The following is a 23,735-nucleotide window of genomic DNA, read 5'->3' as shown; positions in this document are numbered from 1 at the left end:
TCTCTCTCTCTCTCTCAAAAGAAATATATTGTAATCGCGGCCAAAAGGAATATTATAATCGCGGCCAAAAGAAATATTATAATCGCGGCCAAGAGAAATATTATAATCGCGGCCAAGAGAAATATTATAATCGCGGCCAAAAGAAATATTATAATCGCGGCCAAAAGAAATATTATAATCGCGGCCAAAAGAAATATTATAATCGCGGCCAAGAGAAATATTATAATCGCGGCCAAAAGAAATATTATAATCGCGGCCAAAAGAAATATTATAATCGCGGCCAAGAGAAATATTATAATCGCGGCCAAAAGAAATATTATAATCGCGGCCAAAAGAAATATTATAATCGCGGCCAAAAGAAATATTATAATCGCGGCCAAAAGAAACTAAATTTTGGCTCACTAACCTTGAATCAATTTCCCGCTGTGGCTCCTCGATCGTAGGCCTAAATAATGACCACAACCCCTGGGCCATTACATAGCACAGGGCAGGCCAGCAGGTCATATATGTCCTGTCACACCGTATATGGCTATCCTGCTAGCTCTGAAATAGTAAATCATCCTATAGTAGCCACACCAACCTTTATGCCTTCAGCCTCAACTACTCCATCAGGGGTCACATTTCTAATTAAACAGATCGGCACCCTAGCTAGGAACCTATTTGACAAGGCTTTCATAGGAGTTCTGGGTCTTTCTAGGGTAGTTTTATGGCCCTGGAGGTAATGTGATCATTCCTCTGTACTCTCATATTATAGAACCCAATCCTTTTTGGCCTTTGAAAATAGTTTATGTAAGAGACAAAACATGCTCTCTCCAGTTGACTTCATCCATAATGTGAATAAATCAATGGTTATAGTAAATACTGTATTGTTTTTACGTTGTACTACTTCATACAGGTAAACGTGTTGATAACATCAAGAAGCAGACCAACAAGCTCGATCACAGTCATCGGTAACACGCTGCTGAGGAAATTCTCCTTCTGCAGCACGGAAGTGAAGTAGGAGTTATTCAGGAGCCACTGCTAATCTCTCTACTGCAACTCGCTGTGGTCGCAGTACCACCGCAGAACCGTCTGGGTCTGTCATAACGACATCCTCAAGTGGCTTTTGGATCTGGGGCTACCTAGATGGACTAGCTCATCCGTGGCCTTCACTGGGCATGGGATGAACTGTCTGGCTGTGCTGCGACGCTACGCCGCGTACAGTATGAGGAGTAGAGTGGAACAATCTGGGAACTCCATCATCACCTTCGTCAGACAGAGCTCGGTCTATGTATATGGATCTATGCGGCCGGAGTGGCTGGGCCTTCTGTTCGTGTAGATTGTGCATAAGTGTGCCGTGCACACGCGTATATAATTACAAGCTGTCATCTACTTAAGTGTATTTGTATCTCCGTTGATCTTGTTCGTTTACTTGTCCTGTTTTTCTAAATATGCCGTTAGGCGAAATAAAACTATTATTATTATTATTATTATTATTATTATTATTATTATTATTATAAGCTTAGAAAAAAATTTAAATTATATATAATTAAAATTAAAAATTTAGTTACTCACTAAATGCGTACGAATGAGTATACGTGTCTGATACTGATTGATTGATTGATTGATAGTTGATACTGTCAATCATATATTCTGGGGCACATTGATAGCTTGTGTTACTACTGAATATCTAATTATTCTTAAAACACTGTAAGCTCGCCTCATGTTTCAACTAAAATTATAAGCCAGCCTTAAATTACATAAAAAGCTAATTTCTGTTCATCCTAATAACCTAGTCCTATAGGCATGGACCTACACTATACTGCTGGCCAGACAATTTAATATATTTTTACATCTACATTCCCACTGAAATTGTTAACTTGAAATGACATACTACTCATATCAATTCAGTTAAAAGTGTCTTGCAATGGCTGATTACTACTATTATGTACACAGAAATGCAACAGAGGGAGCTCAAACTAACTATTTTTACTTAATATAATACCCAGTGTGTATAGGACCTTAGGAACCTTAATAGTGGAAAAAAATTATGCTAGATATTACCAACTTATACATTTCAGACTATCTTTCAACGTACTGTTTTTATATCAGTGAGACAATGGCTACCTTCACGTCGTCCATTGTGTTAGTCAGCCACTCTGCCGCTATGATAATTACCCAGATATAACCAACTTCACATACAGTTCAGACTACCTTTCAACGTACTGTTTTTATATCAGCGAGACAATGGCTATCACGTCATCCATTGTGTTAGTCAGCCACTCTGCCGCTATGATAATTACCCAGATATAACCAACTTCACATACAGTTCATACTACCTTTCAACGTACTGTATTTATATCAGGGGGACAACGCCTATACCATCTCACCATCCATCGTGTTAGTCAGCAACTCCACCTCTATGCTAGTTATTCAGATCAGTCATACCAACAGGGACAGCATGGATTTTACCTGTGTTGGCGCCCCAGTACTTGGACACGGCACAGATGCATGTCAAACGGTCGAGGAAAAGAGCAAGCGAGCTGTTCAGTGGTGCAAAGTGAAGGCTGTTGCTTGCATGGGACTTTTCTTTGCCTTTTTCTCTTATCAAACTCTTCCTCAATCTTCAAATCACTCGTCTTACTTCATATTCAGTCTCGGGTTGTCAAGATTGGAGGCTGATGTATTTTTTGATCCTCCTTTTCTCTACTTTTTCTCTTATTAGACTCTTTTTCAATCTTCAAGTCTTTTTTTTTAGTCAATTTTCATTTTTTTCATCTCTGATTGTCAGGTTTGAAGGCTGTTGTTTTCATTGATTTCATAAGTCTTCACATCTTCATCTCCACCTATTCTTCTCTTTTCTCTTCTCCCTTCTTTCCCCTTTTACTCTTTCATCGAACTATCCCTTAACCTTTTAGTCTCTTCTGCAACTCCATCTTCCCTTATTCATCTCAGGTTTAAGCCACTATCACCCTTAAGAGAGGGAATACTAAGGGACAGAGAGTAGTAAAGACAAGTGGGTTCTTGGTGCTATCTCAAAAGAGCCTTAAATATATGGCCTTGGAATTATGAGAATGGAAAGGGAGCAGCTTGATTCTACCTCTTAAATAATACGCCATGAAAGCCTCTACTGAATGGCCAAGGGTGGATAGGAAGCAACATAAGAAGGAAAGGAAGCAGTGTATTTCTAACCTTTAACCCCCTAAAGGACCAGAGGCGGTTATAACAGCCTTGCTGTTTTTATGCCACATTTAGCTACATTTCGCTTATTTTTGTAATTCACTTATTGGGAACTCTGCCCGAGAATTAGTTTGGCTATTCTGTCAGTCTCTGCTCTGCTCTTATCATGGCAAAAAACAGTGACACTGATTCTGATGAGTCTGATTTCCTGCCCGCACCCTCCCACCCTCGGACCTGAACACCACATGTATTACCCTCCCGCTAACCTAGGGTGACTACCCATCCCTTAAAATATGGAATCGTTCTGTATTGGAGAATGAAATGGTGTGTTCCGTTTTGAACCAATACGGAACTCCATTTGTTCCGTATATGTCTGTCTGAATGGGCAAGCAGATAAAATTCAGCATTTTAAAGCTGTAGTGATGGCATTTTTCGGTTAATCTAAAAAAACAGGCCGTAAAATTATGTTTGTCAAATATGTGTACAGTACACGACCCCCCTTCCTCCTGCCTCCACAAGCAGCAGGCTACGACTGTCAGAAATTTTTGTGTTGCCACCCGTCCTTTAAAATACAGATTCTTTCCGTATTGGAGAACGAGATGTTCCATATTTTTCTGATGTCAAGGTGGCAACCCTATGCTAACCACACACAATAGGGGGTTTATTGCATGGAGGGAGCTTATATTATAGACTAGCTTGTGTAAATAGAGCTTGGGGCACCCGTTTTCATTACAACCTAGCCATGGCCAAGCAGCCAAAATGGACGCATGGCTGTTCCCGCCATAATTCTCTCCTCTTCAATGCGGTCTCTCCATAACCATGGCATGCAGAGACTTCTGGATGGCAACATTAGAAAGAGGAAGACTTAATAGTGAGTACAAAGTCTGTTTCATTAAATTTTGCTCGTTCATTGTAGGCTATTTTTGGTGTTTAGCGCTGGAGGGCCTGTCCTGGCAGCACCAAGATTACCACCGCTGCTGGTCCCAGAGGGGTTAAATATACCATGAGAACCTCTAGTGAATGCCTAAGGGTGGATAGGGAGCAGAATAAGAAGGAATGGAAAGGGAGCAGCATATCTCTACTTTTTAAATATGCCATAAGAACCTCTAGTGAATGGCCAAGATAAGATATGAAGAGAATCAGTGGTTTTAGGATCAAATCCCTTTCAAGAGCAACAGGGAATGAGAGTGAAGTAAAAAGATTAGGTACTAGGATAGAAGATAGTGAGGCTGTTTAGAGTGACGTAAAAGGAATGGGAAGTAGTTTAAGATGAAGACAAGGAGAGGCTGTTTAGAGGGTGGGCAGAGAATAGTTAAAAAGATTAGGTATGTTGATGCTAAATGAGGCTGTTTAGCTTGACATAAGGGAACAGGGAAGCAGTTTAAGAAAAATAAAAGGAGGGGCCGTTTAGAGATTGGCCCAAGAATAGTTAAAAAGATAAGGTACCGAGATGCAAAGTGAGACTGTTTAGAGTGACTTAGAGGAACGGGAAGCATATGAGAAGACAAGGAGAGGCTGTTTAGAGACTGGCCAGAGAATAGTTAAAAAGATTAGGTATGTTGATGCAAAGTGAGGCTGTTTAAGAAGAAAAGGATGGGCTGTTTAGACATTGGCCCAAGAATAGTTAAAAAGATAAGGTACTGAGATGCAAAGTTAGACTGTTTAGAGTGACTTAGAGGAACATGAAGCATATAAGAAGGCAAGGAGAGGCTGTTTAGAGACTGGCCAGGGAATAGTTAAAAAGATAAGGTACTGGAATACAAAATAGTGAGGCTGTTTAGAGTTACAGAATGTAACGAGAAGCAGTATAAGAGGAAGAAAAGGAAGGGTTGTTTAGAACACCAGAGGGGGATGTGAAGCAGTAAATGACTAAGACAAGGATGGGCTGTTCAGAGTGTGGCCAGAGCGAGATGTGAGGCGGCTGTTGGGTCCAGTTTAATAATCCGCATGTTGGAGTGAGGGAGCTGCCTCTTCAACACCATCTCCAGCTTTGGCAGGGACCACAGGTTGCTATCAGGGCTCTCTTGCATCCCCTTGTACATCTGGTGTTAGGGAAAGAAAGAACGTGTTAGATCTGTATGGAAGAGAAAATATATTAGATTTATACTATACAAAGAGGATAAAAGGTTAGGTAGAGATCACAGGTTGCTATCAGGGCTCTCTTGCATTCCCTTGTACATCTGGTGTTAGGGAAAGAAAGAACGTGTTAGATCTATATGGAAGAGAAAATATATTAGATTTATACTATACAAGGAGGATAAAAGGTTAGGTAGAGATCACAGGTTGCTATCAGGGCTCTCTTGCATTCCCTTGTACATCTGGTGAATAGAGGAAAGAAAGAACATGTGTTAGATTTGTATGGAAGAGAAAGTATATTAGATCTATACTATACAAAGAGGATACAAGGTTAAGTAGAGATCTCAGGGCTCACTTGCATCCCCTTGTACATCTGGTGTTACGGAGAGGAGAAAGAAAATGCATTGGATCTATATGAAGAGAAAATAAATTAGATCTATTTTATATACAAAGACAATGGGATAGATACATGCCCTCTGTATACTAGTTGAAGCAGGGTATACAAACAGGTGATCATTCCCTCCTCGTGTTTCTCCTACCCTGTTTTTGCCCTTGAACTGCTTCCCTTGCTGTTAAAAAATAATAAATTCAAAAAATATAAATAAATAAATAAATAACATACCTTAGAGTCGTTGGGTGACATGCGGATGCAGTCACAGCCTCCGGAGAAGTAGACGTCACTGGCATGGACGGCCCAGACCAGCTCCTCCACGTGGCGCAGCACCTCCACCGCTGCCAGCATGTTGCCATTCTGACTCACGATGCTAGCCTGGGTGCAGGATAAGGAGACGTGAGAATATATATATTAACTGTGAGTAATATAAATGGGGAATTCTAGTGGTTTCCAGACACTTAATCAGCTTAAATAAAGGATGTAATTCTACTCATCCAGATTTTATTTTGTTTGTTTGTTTCGGGCTTTCGGCCTATGGCTGGGGTAGGTTTTCTTGGCCGGGCCTGATAATTGGCCTCAGCCCATTGTGGGGCAGGCAAGTATTTATAGAGGTGCTGTTTTGCTTGGCTCATGCTGCCCCCCAGAACTCATCTTTGATCCTCTCTCTAGAGAATCTAGAGTCAAGGTTGATAGGTAGTCTTCAGGACAGCATGTGGGTAGCCTTGGGCCACTCAGCAGTGACTGAGAAATCCTAACTGTGGCAGCAGGCAGGACTCGAACCTGCATCCTCCTGGACACAGCGTCGGTATACTAACCACTCAGTCACCGCCTCATTTCCTATTTCTGCTTTTTTTCTGTATTTCCCAGTCTATCTCCTTTCTCTCTCAATCCCTCCATCCCTCCCTTCCTCCATAATTACCAGATATCAAGGACAATGCAGCTGCCATTTCTACTGCACTATCTTTGTCATCATTATAAATGAGTTAAACAGGAGAGGGAGAAAAATCACACATTCTATTCCTCACATGGACAAGGAAGAGAGAGAGACAGCAGGTTAGACCCTACAAACATAAGGCTAAGTGGGCACCCACCTCCTCAGTGCCCACAGGAAGCACGAAAAGGCGGTCAAGACGTGGCAGCTTTTTGAGGGCATTTCCAAGTTTCGGCCCCACCACGAAGTTGAAGAGGCAGAGGCGACGAAGGCTGGTCAAGCGACTCAGGCCCTCGCAGACACTGGAGTCAAACAGCGACCCACCATCCTCCAGCCACAGTGCTTGCAGGTCTAGGGGAACAGGTCACAGGTCAGTCACCACCAGAGCCATAGATTTTGATAGAAGAGTTTGATGGAGATGATCACAGGTGCCATGTTGCTATAAGAAGAGCAGTGTGAAATTCAAATTGATGTTGATAATGTAGTGTTTTTTCTTGAAAATAAATCTGTACCCATGAAAAATCTTCTGCTTCCTTTATTGCAAAAATCTAACTCACTTATACGTTTTTTGCCTGAGCCGTTTCCTATACTTAAAAAAAAAAATATATATAAATAAATAAATAACAACTCACTGGTCATGCTGCCCAGGTTTGCCCAAGTCCTGGCAGTGAAGGTCTTGATGGGGCCCACTTGCAGGGTTGTAAGGTTGGTCCCCAGGTATGGCCAGCTGTCCCCCGTCAGGCCCCGCATCACCTGCAGGGAAGGGGAAGGTATGAACTGCTGCTTCAGGGAATAGGAATGGTTGCAGAAACACTCATTAATAAGTTTGATGTATTTCTTGTTGGTGTATCTTGGTTTATTTTCTTATGGGTGTTGCATGTTGTTGTTTTGGGCATTATATTATGTTTTTGTTTTATAATTAGTCTGTATTCTCTTACCATGAAAAATAAGACAAAAAAGTAGTGATTATAGCTAGTATTACCATTATTACTGCTATGAATTACTGTTGCTACTGCTGTTACTACTACTATTACAACTATTACTATAACTTCTTCCAATCCTCCTCCTACTACTACTATTACAGCTGCTAGATCAATTACCTTACATTTTCCTAAACTAAATATATAAGCAAGATACCAAGACAAAAATACACAATCAATAGATCTAAAAAAAATAAAACTACCCTACTATTAAAATAACCACTACAATGAAACTACTACTACAACTACTACTACTACTACCACTAACCTACCAGGACTCTGAGTTTCTGCAGCTTGATGAAGTTGAAGTTAGTGGTGAGGGAGAAGCCAGAGGGGGAGCCAATCCGCAGTTCTGTGAGGTCCGCCGTTTCCATGAGGTACGCTGGGTCGAACCTGGCCATAGAGAGAGGAAAATAAATTATGAAAATGATGTATAAACTAAGTAAATAAGTATATGAATAGCCTAAGGGTGAGCCAATCCGCAGCTATGAGGTAATGTGTTCCTTAACCCCTTGACTGTAGATTTCCTACAAGAAGACATCACCAAGCTACAGGAATGGAAGAAAAAGTGGCTGCTACAATTCAATGAAGAAAAATGTAATGTCATAGATCTTGGGAAGGGATATCCGGCATACCAATACCACATGGGAACACTCCACTATCCACCACAGAGGCAGAGAAAGACCTGGGACTGTATGTTACCAGGCTACCAGTGAAGGCCAAATTTGTGCCAATCGCAAAAAAAATACATCTAGCTATAGAGGAAAAATAAAATAAATAGAAAAGGAAGGAGCAAAAAATGACAAAAAGAAAAAGAAAGAAAAAGAAAACTAACTAACTAACTAAAGAAAGAAAGAAAGAAAGAGTAAAATAAATATATATATAAAATAAAATAAATAAATAAAAAAATAAAAAAAGACGCCCTACCTGATAGGACCGGAGGGGTGTCTAAGGTCCATGGCGTTGATGCAGGTGAGGTGCCGACACGAGGCGAGGAGCAGCTGCAGCACATGGCCGGGGCAGGAGGGCAGCGTCACGCCCCGCAGGCACCGCACCAGACTCAGCGCACCAAAGATATCCTGCCACTGTGCCTCCTGATGACCTGAGGGGGTGAGGGAAGGGGGGTTAGAGTGGGGAGGAAGGGGTGGGGTGATGGGGGGTTAAGAGAGGGAGTGAGGGGGTGGGGTGATGGGGGTTAAGAGAGGGAGTGAGGGGGTGGGGTGAGGGGGGTTAGAGGGGTTAAGAGAGGGAGTGAGGGGGTGGGGTTAGAGAGGGGGTGAAGGGGGGTGACTCCATTTCTTTCTCTCATGGTATATTTTTTCCTTTTATTTTTCCTATTCTTTTTTTTTTACTGTCCTTTCTATTTTTTTCCCTTTCTTTTTTCTTTTTTGCTCTCTCTCTCTCTCTCTCTCTCTCTCTCTCTCTCTCTCTCTCTCTCTCTCTCTCTCTCTCTCTCTCTCTCTCTCTCTCTCTCTCTCTCTCATTCTTTCTTTCTCTGTCTCTCTCACACTTTTTCTTTCCTTTACTTTCTCCTTATTTTTTCTCTTCCCTTTCCTTTTTTTCTCTTCTCTTCCCTTCTCTTCTCTTCTCTCTCTCTCTTCTCTTCCCCTCCCTCTCTCTCTTCTCTCTTTCCTTTAATATCTGACTGACTCCTTTTCCTTCTTACAAGTACCAAAGCATTTCCTTAACACTTTCTTTCCTACAGGGTTTACTAATTAATGACTACTGAAATTCTTACCTGCTCGAGTTTCGTTAGATTTCAGAGTGCTTTCTTTTCCCCTATTGCTGGTGCTGTCTTTTAACTCTTTTTCCTCTTCCTCACAGTCCATGCAAAGCTCTCCACTGCTTTGACTATCACTTCTCTTATCCTCGTCTACCTCCATTTCTTCCTCTTTAACTTTCCGGCTCAAAGACTCGTAGATATCACCAGGTCTATTACGGGTTAGTGAAGACTCGCCATCGTCTGCACTGTTCGGTGGGTGGTGGTTCCTGTGTGACGATTCCTGGTTCTCGTTCACCCCTCGAGCTTTCTTTGTGCTTGGGTCCTGGTGGGTGAGTGAGTCCCTGGGCGATTTCTTGAGGGATTCTGAGCTTGTGTTGGCTTCTTGTGTTATACTGGAACTCCCTTTGACTTTGAGTTTGTGTTTTCCTCCATTCTTTGAGCTCTGTTGAAGATTATTTTTATTTATGAGTACTCACAATGCATTAGTAGCAGTCATATGCTCAAACTTCATATACACAAAGATCTGATGAGGCTTTCAAAATAGGAGTTTTAGGAGGCATTTCCAGGGGTAGTTTGATGGCCCTGGTGCTAGTTTGACCCTTCTTCTGTGCCCATGAACTTAAAAGAACACTCATTAGAATCCAACTGGTCGCCCTTTTAGCTTTTGGAAATAGCTGATGTGAGAGGCAGAAGGATTTGAAAATACCAACCTAGAAACTGCCTCAAACACACAAAACTATACATAACTTTCTCACCCTTTTGGTAATATCCACTTCCTTGAGCCTCATCTTCCTCAGGTCCAGGTTTTTGGTGTTCCGCTGGTCCAGGAACCTCGCAAACTCACTCCAGTCTGTCACACACACGTTCCGCAACCTCACCGTCTCCCACTTAAAACAGAAAACACAACCGTCATAATAATCATTTTCTATGGTAACTAAGACAGATCAGGGCTAATTGTGGGCAACCTTAACTTCAGTGACTTCGGTCAAGAGGAACACCGGGGGGCAGCATAGGCCAAGCAGGAGTCATACATCACGGCAGCCACTATAAATAAAATTAGCCAGCGCCACTAACGGGCTGGGGTCGTCCATAAGGCCCCTCAAGAAGGTTCACTGGCGCTACAGGCAACACACACACACACACACACACACACACACACACACACAAAAAAAAAAAAAAAAAAAAAAAAAAAAAAAGCTATGAACGTTTACAAAATGCTGCTCCAAGAATGAAAAACAGTAGATTCCTCTGAAATTGTTGATGAAAAGGTAATACAGATCCCCTTTCTCTTTAAAATGGATAGCAGGATGGAGAGAGTCTAGTGATAGGTGACAGGAGGGTAGCACTAACCAGGGAAGGGCTGAGTGCCAGGTCGCGCCACAGCATGCAGACTTGCGAGGCCACTAGCAGGTCCCTCACAGACAGGTACTTGAAGACGTGTCGCAGCAGCAGGTAGCGTTGGCTCAGCTCGCCCAGGAAGCTGCTTTCTCTCTGAATGATGGCCTGCAGTACAGTATATATGCTGCCTAAAAGTCTAGCTCTTATATAAGTTGACCCCACAAAGCTAAAATACAATACTGACAATGATAGTTTTAGTTTGCATTGGGGAATATAGAAAAACGGCGTACGAACAGAAATAAAAGGAGTCCAGAGCTTGCCTAAGGGTCTATCTCATATATTAGTTGACTCCCCAAGGCTTTAATATAGTAGTGATAATGAGAGTTTTATTTCACTTTGAGGCATAGAAGAATGGCCTACAAAAGATAAATGGAAATGCTAGGAGTGCAGTACAGTGTAGATGTTTGCCTAGAGGTCTATCTCATATATAAGTTGACCCTCTAAGGCTTTAAAATAATAGTAAAAAAAGAGTTATATTTCACCCTATAAAACCAGTAACGTTCCTTCCCTATTTCCCTGTGAGTGTGCCGAGCGTCTCACCTCACAGTACTGCTTGTAGTGCTTGCCGAAGGGCGTCTCCTGCTTGTGTGGGGCAGGGAGGTCCTGCTGCTGCATCTGTAAGGGCACGGCGGAGCGGAACATCTGCTGCTGCATCATGAGTGGGCCGGACATCTGAACCTGCTGCTGATGGTCCATGAACCTGGGCAGGATGACAGGCTGCATACCTTTGCCCACTCCCATGCCAGTGCCGGGCATGGGCACCAGCTCCCCGCCAGGCGCTCCAGGCCTCCCCTGCACCAGGAAGAAGCAGGGTGTCGTCGAGCCTGGCTGCTGGATCTGAACGAGCTGGCTGCCCATGCTGTGTGGTGGCAGGCAACCCATGGCCGCCATGCCTCTCGACACTGCCAAGGATGGACGAGAGGTTTTAGGGAAGTTCTATTATAGTTTTAGTCAATCATTCCTCACTGGTTAACTGAAATTCCAAAGCTGTATGAGGTTTCATTGACCAAATTTGGAGGTTAGTAACTTTGTATAGCTATTTCTTCCTCACTATACATTTTACAAAAGTATGTATCCTTAACCCTGGAACACATTCGAGGACACGATTGTGACCCATCTCAACTTTGCGCGCGTGGCACATGTGCTCTATGCAGGATAAACGGGTGGGGCCCCCTATAACTTCCTAAAATGATGTGCTGTTTGGTGGAAGGTGGTTGGTGTGTGCTCTTTTACTCTGTTTGTCAGATAATGAAGGTTGTAGCACAATAGTGTCCACGAATGTGTTCCCTTTGACAGTTCCACCAACAAGATGTTGTGCTGCTAGGAGGCTGCGGGTCACGGTGCTGCCCCTCACCCCCTTGCTGCCCACTGGTCAATGGACATCTCCTAATTATACCTAGAGTCTGAGATTTAATGTTTTCTAGAAAAAAAAAAAAAACTTTTTTCCATTTTTTTTAGTTACCCACAAAAAATTGCATTTTTTCTTTTTTTCTTTCAGACTATCGTTGAAAGATTAAATTAAATTTTCAGGTGATGTCTTACAAAATTAATAAAAGGAACTGTAAGTATTGTTTTTCATTGTCCAAAAATTGATACAAAATAGTGACCATGAATGTGTTACTGTAAAAAAAAAAAATTGAATGTGTTCCAGGGTCAATGTGTTTATTAGTTTACTTTTAATAAGCCTGGCAGTTCTGTCTAAGTCTCTCACCCTTCCCAATCAACAGACACACACAACAAGCCTCATGGACTCACTTTCCCCGGACTGGCTGCTATGCTGGGAATGTTCACCAATCTGATCTTGCCTCGAGTCACTCCCGTCTCCCCGCCACGGACCAAGGCTGCAAATGGTTCTCGAGTTATGACACAACTTTCAAGCTGCACCTGATGATGCCCTCTCTGACAACTACACCAAGTTAACCCCTTGACTGTGGATTTCCTACTAGAAGACATCACCAAGCTACAAGAATGGAACAAAAAGTGGCTGCTACAATTCAGTGAAGAAAAATGTAAAGTCATGCACCTTGGGAGGGGATATCCAGCAAACCAATACCACATGGGAAACACTCCACTATCCACCACAGAGGCAGAGAAAGACCTGGGACTATATGTTACCAGGCTACCAGTGAAAGCCAAATCCATGCCAATCGCAGCAGACGGGTTAAGGACTCTACACTTGAGCCTCTTGGGGAGTGTGGCAATTGAGTATAGGAAACTTTGCGTCATATAAAGTGTAGAATCCGAACTGAGCTTGGAAAAGGATGGGGAAAGGGATTTTATGGACATGAAGACACACTTGAATTATACAGAAAGAACACGGTTGGTGCACCACTGGAAGAGAGGAAAAAACATATGTATTGAAATAGATAATGTGACAGTGACCTTACACACACACACACACACACACAATATATATAAATAAATAAATGAATAAATAAATAAAAATTACCATATGAGTTACCAATAACAAAATAACAATAAAAAAGAGGGGTAAAAAATAAAACCTTATGACTTAACAACAGATGATGGCCGTTAACTTTCCCCTTTCACTTACCTATGCGAGGGGGAAGGCGAGGAGGGAGGCGTGGGGGGTGTATCAGGTCGCAGACACACCCGGGTATAGTTCTCAACCCACACCTCCTTCTCCGACTGACGTCCTCCGGTGGTCTCGTCCTCCGATTCTGTGTCTGAGGATGCTGAGGAAGGGTCGTGGGCAAGGGGTTCAAAGGGCTCCGGCAGAACCCACTTGTTGGAGCCAACGTTCTCCTTGTTCTCTCGATAGCAGTTCTGTGGGGATGACAGATGTTTACTTTTGTCCTGTTGTTATTATGATGGAATAAAGGAAGGCATGGAGGGAGGAAGAAAGGACAGGATGAGGAAGGCATGGAGGGAAGAAGAAAGGACAGGATGAGGAAGGCATGGAGGGAAGAAGAAAGGACAGGATGAGGAAGGCATGGAGGGAAGAAGAAAGGACAGGATGAGGAAGGCATGGAGGGAAGAAGAAAGGACAGGATGAGGAAGGCATGGAGGAGCAAATTGTGGAGTGGACTGCAGTTCTGTGGGTATTATGGAAGCTTGTTTTTGGTCTGGTTGTCTTAGTTTTCCTTTGTTATTTTTCTCTTTCTCTTCATCACAGAGGAATTAGAGAAGATTCCAGGATAGAGGGTACATGAAGAAGTAGAACAGAGGCAGAATAAATACAGGGCATCCTCGCCTTATGACAGAGTTCCGTTCCTACAACACATTGTTACCCGATTCTGTATGTAAGTTGAAACACATATCCTTTATTAGTAGGAACTGTCAGCACCAACCCTCAAATCAAAGTTTCTCCCTTTTCCGATGGTTTCACAATGTCTAATTTCCCTTCCATTGTGATGGTTTTCCTTTTCTTGGAAGCACTGCTGTCAGAAGAGTCTGCCTTATGCTTGGGAGACACGATGAAGGCCAAGAGTCAATGAATAAAGAACACATACCAAAGAGAGTGAAAGCACAACAAACCAAAGTGTCACACAGCGGGAAATGAGCTTGCCTTCTTCCTCGGTCAAGTGCTGCATGACCACATATTCTTATTGCTGCAGTCATGAACTAGTTCACGCATGAAGTTTGTAATTATGACACAAATGTCATAAGTCAAAACTAGGATTTTTGATAATTTATGGGGGTTGTGTCGCAACCTCCAAATGTCGTAGGTCGAGGACGTCTTAACTCAAGTGTCATGCCCCGAGAGCTTATTTTTCTATTTCCTCTATTTTCCAACACGACCTCTGCGTGTATCAAAACACACGAGAAATTGATCAAGACCAGGAGAGGGTATTCGCTGGCTGCCTGGGATTGAACCCGCGACCAGCGTGATGAGAGAGCCACTCCCTACCGAGTCGGCCAAAGAGGTACCCCCCTGGCTAAATGGGTTATGGGAGGCTCGTTCATCAGGCATAGTCGCCGCACTACATGGCTTTCCCCCCTATGCAGATGAATTTGTGTGTTGACAATGTCCCTTTGAGACATAACTCCACAATGTCCCTTTCAGACATATCTCCAATTCTCCCATTTTCTATTACCCTCGGAGAGCATGGCCATCCTACCTGTTACTGCTACAGGAAAACTCAACAGAATTGCAGGAGAGGATGCCCACCGCTATGCCACCACTGTCATGCCCTGAGAGTTTTGATTTCTCTTTTTCTCTTCTCCAACACGACCTCTGCGTGTATCGAAACACACGAGAAATTAATCAAGACCAGGTGAGGGTATTCGCCGGCTGCCTGGGATTGAACTCGCGACCAGTCTGACGAGAGGGCCACTCCCTACCGAGTCAGCCAAAGAGGTACCCCGCTGGCTAACTGGGTTATGGGAGGCTCGTTCATCAGGCAAAGTCGCCGCACTACACAAGGACCCCCTGTAGATAGGATAAAGAACCTAGTGCTCATCAAAACCACAGAAGGATTAGGGAATATTACAGAATAGAGGGAGTAGATGCAAGGAAAATAGAGACAAAGGGACACAGCATCTCACCGGGCAGAGGAACTTTGCAGCTCCGGCTTGGATGATGGTCACTATCTGGGGCGGCATACATGTGCACTCCGGGTGGAAGAGACAGAGGCACTTGACGCACTGAAGACACGGCACTGAGCCACCCCCCAGCGGACATGTGCCGGTGCAGTGGAAGGTGCGTTGCCGGGCGCCTCCCATCAACCTAGCGGACAAAAGCAATGCAAGTTGTGAATAAAGTAGGGAAATGTGAAATCGAGAAATGGGAAGTCGGTAAATATGAGGAAGTTAGTTAATGTGAAGCCAGTACGTAAAAAGTTAGTTCATATGAAGTCAGTAATTATAAGAGAGTTAGATAATATGAAGTTTATTAATATGAAATCTGTAAATACCTTCAGTAAATATGAAAAAAAGTCAATAAATACAAAACCAGAAAATAAAAATCAGTAAACCTGTAAAGCTGCATTCATTTTTTTTTTTTTTACAACAAAGGAGGCAGCTCAAGGGCACACAAAAAAAGAAAAGAAAACAATAGTATGAAAAAAGCCCGCTACTCACTGCTCCCAAAAAAGAATCAAAAGAGGTGGCCGAAAGAAAGGTCAATTTCGTGAGGAGAGGTGTCCTAATACCCTCCTTTTGAAAGAGTTCAAGTCGTAGGCAGGAGGAAATACAGATGAAGGAAGATTGTTCCAGAGTTTACCAGCGTGAGGGATAAAAGAGTGAAGATGCTGGTTAACTCTTGCATAAGGGGTTTGGACAGTATAGGGATGAGCATGAGTAGAAAGTCGTGTGCAGCAGGGCTGCGGGAGGGGGGGGAGGCATGCAGTTAGCAAGTTCAGAAGAGCAGTCAGCGTGGAAATATCGATAGACGATAGAAAGAGAAGCAACATCACGGCAGAATTTAAGAGGTAGAAGACTATCAGTAGGAGGAGGAGAGCTGATGAGACGAAGAGCCTTAGACTCCACTCTGTCCAGAAGAGCTGTGTGAGTGGAGCCTCCCCACACGTGAGATTCATACTCCATACGAGGGCGGACAAGGCCCCTGTATATGGATAGCAACTGCGCGGGGAAGAAGAACTGGCGGAGACGATACAGAACGCCCAACCTTGAGGGAGCTGATTTAGCGAGAGAGGAGATATGAAGTTTCCAGTTGAGATTTTGAGTTAAGGATAGACTGAGGATGTTTAGTGTTGAAGACGGTGACAGCTGTGTGTTGTCAAAGAATAGGGGACAGGTGTTTGGAAGATTGTGTCGAGTTGATAGGCGGAGAAATTGAGTTTTTGAGGCATTGAAGGACACAAGGTTCCTTCTGCCCCAATCGGAAATGATAGCAAAGTCTGAGGTTAAGCGTTCTGCAGCCTCCAGTCTGGAGTCGTGTACTTCCTGTTGTGATGGTCTTCTATTGAAAGAAGTTGAATAATGCAGTGGAGTCGTCGGCGTATGAGTGGACAGGACAGTTTGTTATTGAAAGATCATTGATGAATAACAGGAAGAGAGAGGGTGATAGGACAGAGCCCTGTGGAACGCCACTGTTGATAGGTTTAGGGGAAGAACAGTGACCGTCTACCACCGCAGAGACAGAACGGCCGGAAAGGAAACTGGAGATAAAGGAACAGAGAGAGGGATAGAATCCGAAAGAGGGCAGTTTAGAAAGCAAAAACTGGTGCTAGACTCTATCGAAGGCTTTCAATATGTCTAGCGCAACAGAGAAAGTTTCACCGAAACGGCTAAGAGAGGATGACCAAGAGTCAGTTAAGAGAGCAAGAAGATCGCCAGTAGAACGCCCCTTGCGGAATCCATACTGGCGATCAGATAGAAGGTTAGAAGTGGAAAGGTGCTTTTGAATCTTCCGGTTAAGGATTGATTCAAAAGCTTTAGATAGACAGGAAAGTAAAGCTATTGGGTGGTAGTTTGAGGGATTGGAACGGTCACCCTTCTTAGGCACAGGCTGTACAAAGGCATACTTCCAGCAGGAAGGAAAGATAGATGTTGATAGGCAGAGACGAAAGAGTTTGACCAGGCAGGGTGTCAGCACAGAAGCACAGTTTTTAAAGACAATAGGAGGCACTCCATCAGGTCCATAAGCCTTCTGAGAGTTGAGGCCAGAGAGGGCATAGAAAACATTATTTGGAAGAATCTTAATAACAGGCATAAAGGAGTCAGAGGAATATGCCCAGAATCGTCCAGGGTGGAGTTCTTACAGAAAGTTTGAGCGAAGAGTTCAGCCTTAGAGACATATGAGACGGCAGTGCTGCCGTCAGGGTTAAGGAGAGGGGGGAAAGAGGAAGAGGTGAAATTGGAGATATTTTTGGCTAGATGCCAGAAGTCATGGGAAGAATTAGAATAAATAGGTAAAATAAATAAATAAAATATAAACAAATAAATAAATAAATAAAAATAAAAATAAAAGCCTAAATTGGGGTTAGTAGCTTTGGGGGAGAGAGCAGAAGGGAGGTGATGTATAAATAAAATAAAATAATAAATAAAATAAATAAACTCCTTACATTGGGGTTAGTATCTTGGGCGGTCCAGGCGGCAGGGAGGTGATGTGGCCTGTGGTGACAACCGGATCCTTGGTCTTCCGTGCCGGCTGCCTTGGTCTTGGGGTTGGCGTCGGTAATATCGGCCGCTGGACACTCATGCTCATCCCTGTGGCATTATCGCTATTACTATCTTTACTATCTTCATTATTATTATTCTGGCTGATGGCTGAAAGAGAGGTTAATTGGGTGAGTGGCTGGCCGGCTAGTTGAACAGACGGTTATATGGCTGGCTGGCTGACTGAAAGGTTGTTAACCCCTTGACTGTGGATTTCCTACCAGAAGACATCCCCAAGCTACGGGAATGGATCAAAAAGTGGCTGCTACAATTCAATGAAGAAAAATGTAAAGTCATGCACCTTGGGAGGGAATATCCAGCATACCAATACCACATGGGAAACACTCTGCTATCCACCACAGAGGCAGGGAAAGACCTGGGAGTATATGTTACCAGGCCACCAGTGAAAGCTAAATCCGTGCCAATCACAGCGGACGGGTAAATATGGCTGAGTGAATGGGTGGATTACTGCTTGACTGGCTTAAATGGAAAGATGAATAGACAGTCGAATGAAAGGTTGGATAGACACACAGATGGCTGGCTGACTGGATGAATAGATGGGATGGTGACCAGCCAGCTAACTGACTGGCTGGTTTCTCGTGCAATTCCTAACAGTACGATGATAAAGTGTTGGTATAAAGATAAGGTAAGGATATTAAACGTTCATTCCAGCACTGGCACTAACCTTGTGCAGGGGGAGTGTGGTGCTGCAGGTGCTGCATGGCGGGGCTGGTTGGGAGTGCTGCTGGAGTGGAGGTGGGCGGTGGGGGCAGTGGTGGCAGTGGTGGTGGTGGCGGTGGTGGTGGTGGCAGCGGGGATGTGATGTCTCCCCGCCCAGCACCTTTCTTGAGACTGACAGGAACCTTGGAAGGGGAAAACACAATAATGACTGTTATGCATAAAACAATAATCACTGTTATGCATAAAACAAACATCACCAACAAGAAAAAGTATTTACATGACAAAAAAAATAATATATATGCTTAATTCTTTAACCTGTTGACTGCGGATTTCCTACAAGAAGACCTCACCAAGCTCCAGGAATGGATCAAAAAGTGGCTGCTACAGTTCAATGAAAAAAAATGTAAAGTACTGCACCTTGGGAAGGGATATCCATCATACCAATACCACATGGGAAACACTTCACTATCCACCACAGAGGCAAGGAAAGACCTGGGACTATAATTATGTTTCCAGGCTATCAGTGAAAGCCAAATCTGTGCCAATCGCAGCGGACAGGTTCAGGATTAAACATTAAAAAAAGTAAACCATAAATAGGAGAAAACAACACACAGAAAGAGGCAGAGAAGGAAGGAAGGTAACTCACAACGGGCGTGGTCTTCATGCGGGCACGTTTCGGGGCTGGCTGTGGCTCCTCCTGGCTGTACTTGCGCGGTCGTCCCCTTCCTCTCTTCCTCGGGGTGGTCATGTCGTAGGAGTACACCACGCCAGGGCTGCCCTTACTCGCTGCAGAGGCCACAGATGACGCTGAAACTGAGGCTTTAGCAGTCGACGGAGCGCTGGACACGACCGGGGACTTGATGCCGGAAATTGCCTTGACGCTGGCTGGGATTCTGACCATGGGCGGAGTTTTCGTGTAGGTGGTGATGGTGACAACGGGGGTGGCTTTGGGGGTGTGGCTGGTGCTGTGTGGGGGTGCTGAGGAGGGCTGGGTGCTGGCGGCTGGGGAGATGCTGCCCGTGGAGGTTGGGGTGCCCGGTGTTGTCTTGCGGCGTGGTGGGGCGATCTGGAATATGAGAGTGAGGGGTGACTTGTTGTGAACTTGTTTGGTATGCCACTCCTTCCTTTTACTTTTTATCATTTTATTCTCTTTATTTTAACGTTGCAGTCTCTCAGTTTTCATATCCAGGGACTCTTTCTTTTTCCTTTTTTATATACGTAAATACATTTAGTCCTCAGTGTCTTTATATAAAAAAAGAAAAACAAAAAGCACGTACAAAGAAATTTTTGGTAATTTTTTTATATATAGTTGTTGGTGTCTTCTTTACTGTAAGGAATAATAAGAAGAAAAAAAAGAAGAAAACAACATGGCCCAAGAAAAGGGAAGGGAAAGAAAGGGAGGGACACATACCCCATCCAACCTGATAAGAGAAAATATGGACGTTAAGCAAATAGAAAAAATGAAGAGTAAGAAGAAAAAGAAGACTCACATTACTGCAGGCATCAAAAGTGGGAGAGACATGCCTCATTCAACGTCATGAGAGACAATATGGACGTTAAGCAATAGAAGAAGAAGAGTAAGAAGAAGAAGAAGACTCACATTACTGCCAGCATCAAAAGTGGGAGAGACATGCCCCACTCAACCTCATGAGAGAAAATATGGACGTTTAGCAATAGAAGAAGAAGAGTAAGAGGAAGAAGATTCACAATACTGCCAGCATCAAAAGTGGGGGAGACATGCCCCATTCAACCTCATGAGAAAAAATATGGACGTTAAGCAATAGAAGAAGATGAAAGATGAGAGACTAACAGCACTGCCGGCTCAAAAATGGGAGACACACCCCATCCAACCTCATACGGATAAATACGAACAGTAAACCAATAAAAGAAGAAGGAGAAAAGAGACTCACCAAACTGGCAGCACTCTTAGCGGACGCGTGTCGGATCACCTCATACTGGTCCGACACCCCCAGCGGCTGTTTGACCCAGGTGAAGTTGTCCAGGGTGAGGTCCGTGATGCCCACTCGGTACACTGGGGGAGGAAGGGCGATGACAGAGTGACAGCAGAGTGATGACAAAGTTACATAATAAAGCAATCAACACAAACATACTGATTGATTGACTGGGCTATGCAACCATGGTGTAAAAATCAATACAAGAGAACTTCCATTCCTTTCTCACTCACGGTAGTCTTCAATCTCAACCTTTGACCGGAGTTTCTTGCCGGAGGGGGCGTAGTAGTAGATGTCCGCCCTGGCCCCTCCTGCCTTGGTGGGGTTCTGAATGGCACGCATCACGATCTCCCGACGCCAGCCTGAAAAGACGTGACATAGAGGAGCGTCGATTTATTATTATTATTATTTTTTTTACAGTAAAGGAAGCAGCTGGAAAATAATAAACAAATAATTAATGCAATAAATCTACTACAATGTTCAATTCTTTCCAGCAATAACAAGGATAACAAAATAATAGAAGTAATAAAATCAATAAAAATAAATCAAACTTACTAATATAATCACGTCTTTATTCCTACACAAAGTACAACATTACCAGGAGGAGGAGGAGGAGGAGGAGGAGGAGGAGAAACAGAAGAAGAAAAGAAGAAGAAGGAGCAGAAGAAGGTTGAAAGAAGAGGAAGAAAAAGAAGAAAAAGAAGAAGAAGAAAAGAAGAAGGAGCAGAAGAAGGTTGAAAGAAGAGGAAGAAAAAGAAGAAGATGAAAAGAAGAAGGAGCAGAAGAAGGTTGAAAGAAGAGGAAGAAAAAGAAGAAAAAGAAGAAGAAAAGAAGAAGGAGCAGAAGAAGATTGAAAGAAGAGGAAGAAAAAAAAGAAAAAGAAGAAGAAGGAGAAAAGATAGTGATGAAGAAGAAAACCAAAAAAGAAGAAAAAAAAAAATTAATAATAATATGAAGAAGAAGAAAAAGAAAGAATTACGCCCCACTCCCCAGACCCCAGACACTCACCCGACTTGAAAGCCTCCATGTAGCGTGCCAGCTCCGTGGGGGTGAGGTTGAAGGGCTTTTTGGGGCGAGCACTCTGGCGGGAGCGTGACGGGGTGTCGCTCGGGGACTCGGGGCGCGGGCTGCAACTTGACACTGGGCAGGAAAAAGGTTGTCATGTGTTAGTCTGTGGTGCTTAGTGTGTTACCTTCAGCCCTTGTCTCCTTAACCCCTTGACTGCGGATTTCTTACAAGACATCACCAACCTACAGGAGTGGAACAAAAAGTGGCTGCTACAATTCAATGAAGAAAAATGTAGTCTTGCACCATGGGAGGGGATATCCAGCATACCAATACCACATGGGAAACACTCCACTATCCACCACAGAGGCAAAGACCTGGGACTATATACCGTTTACTGTTGATGAGGTTTCAGGCCCCACTCCACTGTCACCGCAGCACTCCGCAGGGTCGTCAACAATTATGATGTTGGCCTCAATAATAATCCTCGATATGCACTTATTCACAACGTCGTAGCGAATGAATGAGTCTTAATTGCTTTCATGGAGAGCCTATTGATGTCCTTTTTATAAACTTGCATCATTATAGTCACTTGGCCATGTTTTGGTTCATTCCAATCACAATATCTTTCCTATTTACAGTATCACAAATATCCATTATTTCATTTTCTTTATAGTATCACAATCTAATGTCCAACGATTATTTCCAACTCAATGAACAATTAACACTCAATTTATCTTCGAGTCTCAAACACCAATTAATAGCCATGATCAGTTATGTTACGAATTCTCTCAATTTCAGTCTAAAGAACTACACAACACTGGTCATTCGCTAAGTGGTTGATTTCAGGCTTCTTGTACCTCATATAATTTGTGCATTTCCTCTCAGCCATAGAGCACTCTTTTGATTTATGATCCCCAGCACATTTGAAACATTTTGGGGCTTCTCCATTGTTCTTGGCAGTACAGTTGGCCTCAAGATGGCCGTATCTTTGACAATGATAACATATGATTGCATGGTATCTATCTCTCACAGTATACACTCCCCATTCTAGTTTTATCTTGTCATGATGCTTGTGGATCAGCTCTCTAACAGTTGGGTCACATTTCAAAATATAGTGCATTGTGCCACCAGCAGCAGGCTTATTGAAAATCTTCTCAATTTTCCCCTCAACTCCTGGAATCGAGTGTAGGAACTCATTCCTGTTTAACAATGTCTCAGTTATCTTATCCCCGGTCTCCTCCTTATGCACATTGCAGATCATGATCTTTGGCCTTAATTTTCCCACACTTTTTGTGCTAACTTGCTCTACATTTTCTAATTTCTGAGCTGCTTCATTCCTTATATTCTCATCATCAAAGTTCATAACAATGTTACCTCCATTCGTGAATCTTGAATCAGTAATCTGAATGCCTTGTAATGCCTGGGAAACTTCATTTTTCATCTCAGTAGCCTTTTTATCTTGATCAGAGGCCTTCACGACAAGGAGATGCTTCTTCCTCCTCCGTTTTGCTACATCAGCCCAGCTGGCACCAGCCAATTCAGACTCGTCAGCGCAAAGTACATCAGTTACCTCACCCAACTTCTCTTTCACACTGAGTGCCCGAGTTTCAACTTCATCTTTCACAACTAATATTTCTTTAGATAATTCTTGCTTAAATTCATCCAATTTTTCCACAATGTTGGTTGCTAAAGATGCCTTGTGTAAGCATGGCGAACACACCCAGTTTATTTTGGGTATATTATCCTGCTTGACCCCTGTCAGATGAGCACACTTCACATGACACCACTTAGGGCACAAACAGCATGCAATCCACTTATCGCCTGAAAAGTCTTCACAGACGCAACACACGTCTCTCAGACTCCTGCTCCTGCTGCTCGCCATTGTCGAATCACCAGTTTCAAGAGCGCACAAACAACACGTCCATCAGCTCCCACTGTCACTCACTCACTCCTTATATATGTTACCGGGCTACCAGTGAAAGCCAAATCCCTGACAATCTCAGCAGACAGGTTAACCAAGTACGTATGTGTTTAATTTGCTCCTTTTCTTATAACAAGATAAAAATATACACACAAATGCACACACACATATGCACGCACACTTACACCTTATAGGGGCTTCGTATGATAAAGCATTTTACCACAGATCATTATGGAGATGAACAGTGCAACAAGACTTGGAAGTGTTAGAAATAGAAGAAGGATTAGCACTTGACCGAGGAAGATGGAGGAGGATCATTGCAAGTCCAGCTCTAAGAATGGGAGAAGATGGACTATAAATAAAGAAAAAGAAGAAAAGAAGAAGAAAAGATCGTGAACTTAACTTAATTCGGTAAACATACAAAATAAG

At 43.3% G+C, this 23,735-nt stretch overlaps 1 protein-coding gene across 1 annotated transcript in view; it reads right to left on the bottom strand.

The window, feature by feature from the left end:
• Positions 1 to 1,454: 1,454 nt before the first annotated feature.
• LOC126983919 (uncharacterized) overlaps positions 1,455 to 23,735 on the bottom strand; it is a 28,842-nt gene continuing 6,561 nt past the window's right edge. Inside the window, 19 exon segments of the mRNA XM_050837136.1 lie at positions 1,455 to 5,201; positions 5,858 to 6,004; positions 6,721 to 6,911; positions 7,193 to 7,313; positions 7,813 to 7,933; positions 8,468 to 8,642; positions 9,279 to 9,705; positions 10,019 to 10,150; positions 10,614 to 10,766; positions 11,202 to 11,563; positions 12,417 to 12,502; positions 13,216 to 13,448; positions 15,171 to 15,351; positions 17,651 to 17,855; positions 18,430 to 18,607; positions 19,072 to 19,491; positions 20,336 to 20,457; positions 20,611 to 20,739; positions 21,386 to 21,517. Of these exon segments, the coding sequence (XP_050693093.1) occupies positions 5,049 to 5,201; positions 5,858 to 6,004; positions 6,721 to 6,911; positions 7,193 to 7,313; positions 7,813 to 7,933; positions 8,468 to 8,642; positions 9,279 to 9,705; positions 10,019 to 10,150; positions 10,614 to 10,766; positions 11,202 to 11,563; positions 12,417 to 12,502; positions 13,216 to 13,448; positions 15,171 to 15,351; positions 17,651 to 17,855; positions 18,430 to 18,607; positions 19,072 to 19,491; positions 20,336 to 20,457; positions 20,611 to 20,739; positions 21,386 to 21,517 (3,668 nt within the window). The 3' untranslated portion in view covers positions 1,455 to 5,048.

This window comes from Eriocheir sinensis, chromosome 55 (assembly GCF_024679095.1).
Source record: "Eriocheir sinensis breed Jianghai 21 chromosome 55, ASM2467909v1, whole genome shotgun sequence".
Classification (NCBI taxonomy): Eukaryota; Metazoa; Arthropoda; class Malacostraca; order Decapoda; family Varunidae; genus Eriocheir; species Eriocheir sinensis.
Note: the sequence above shows the minus strand (reverse complement) of the source record. Positions and strands in the feature narration are given on the sequence as shown.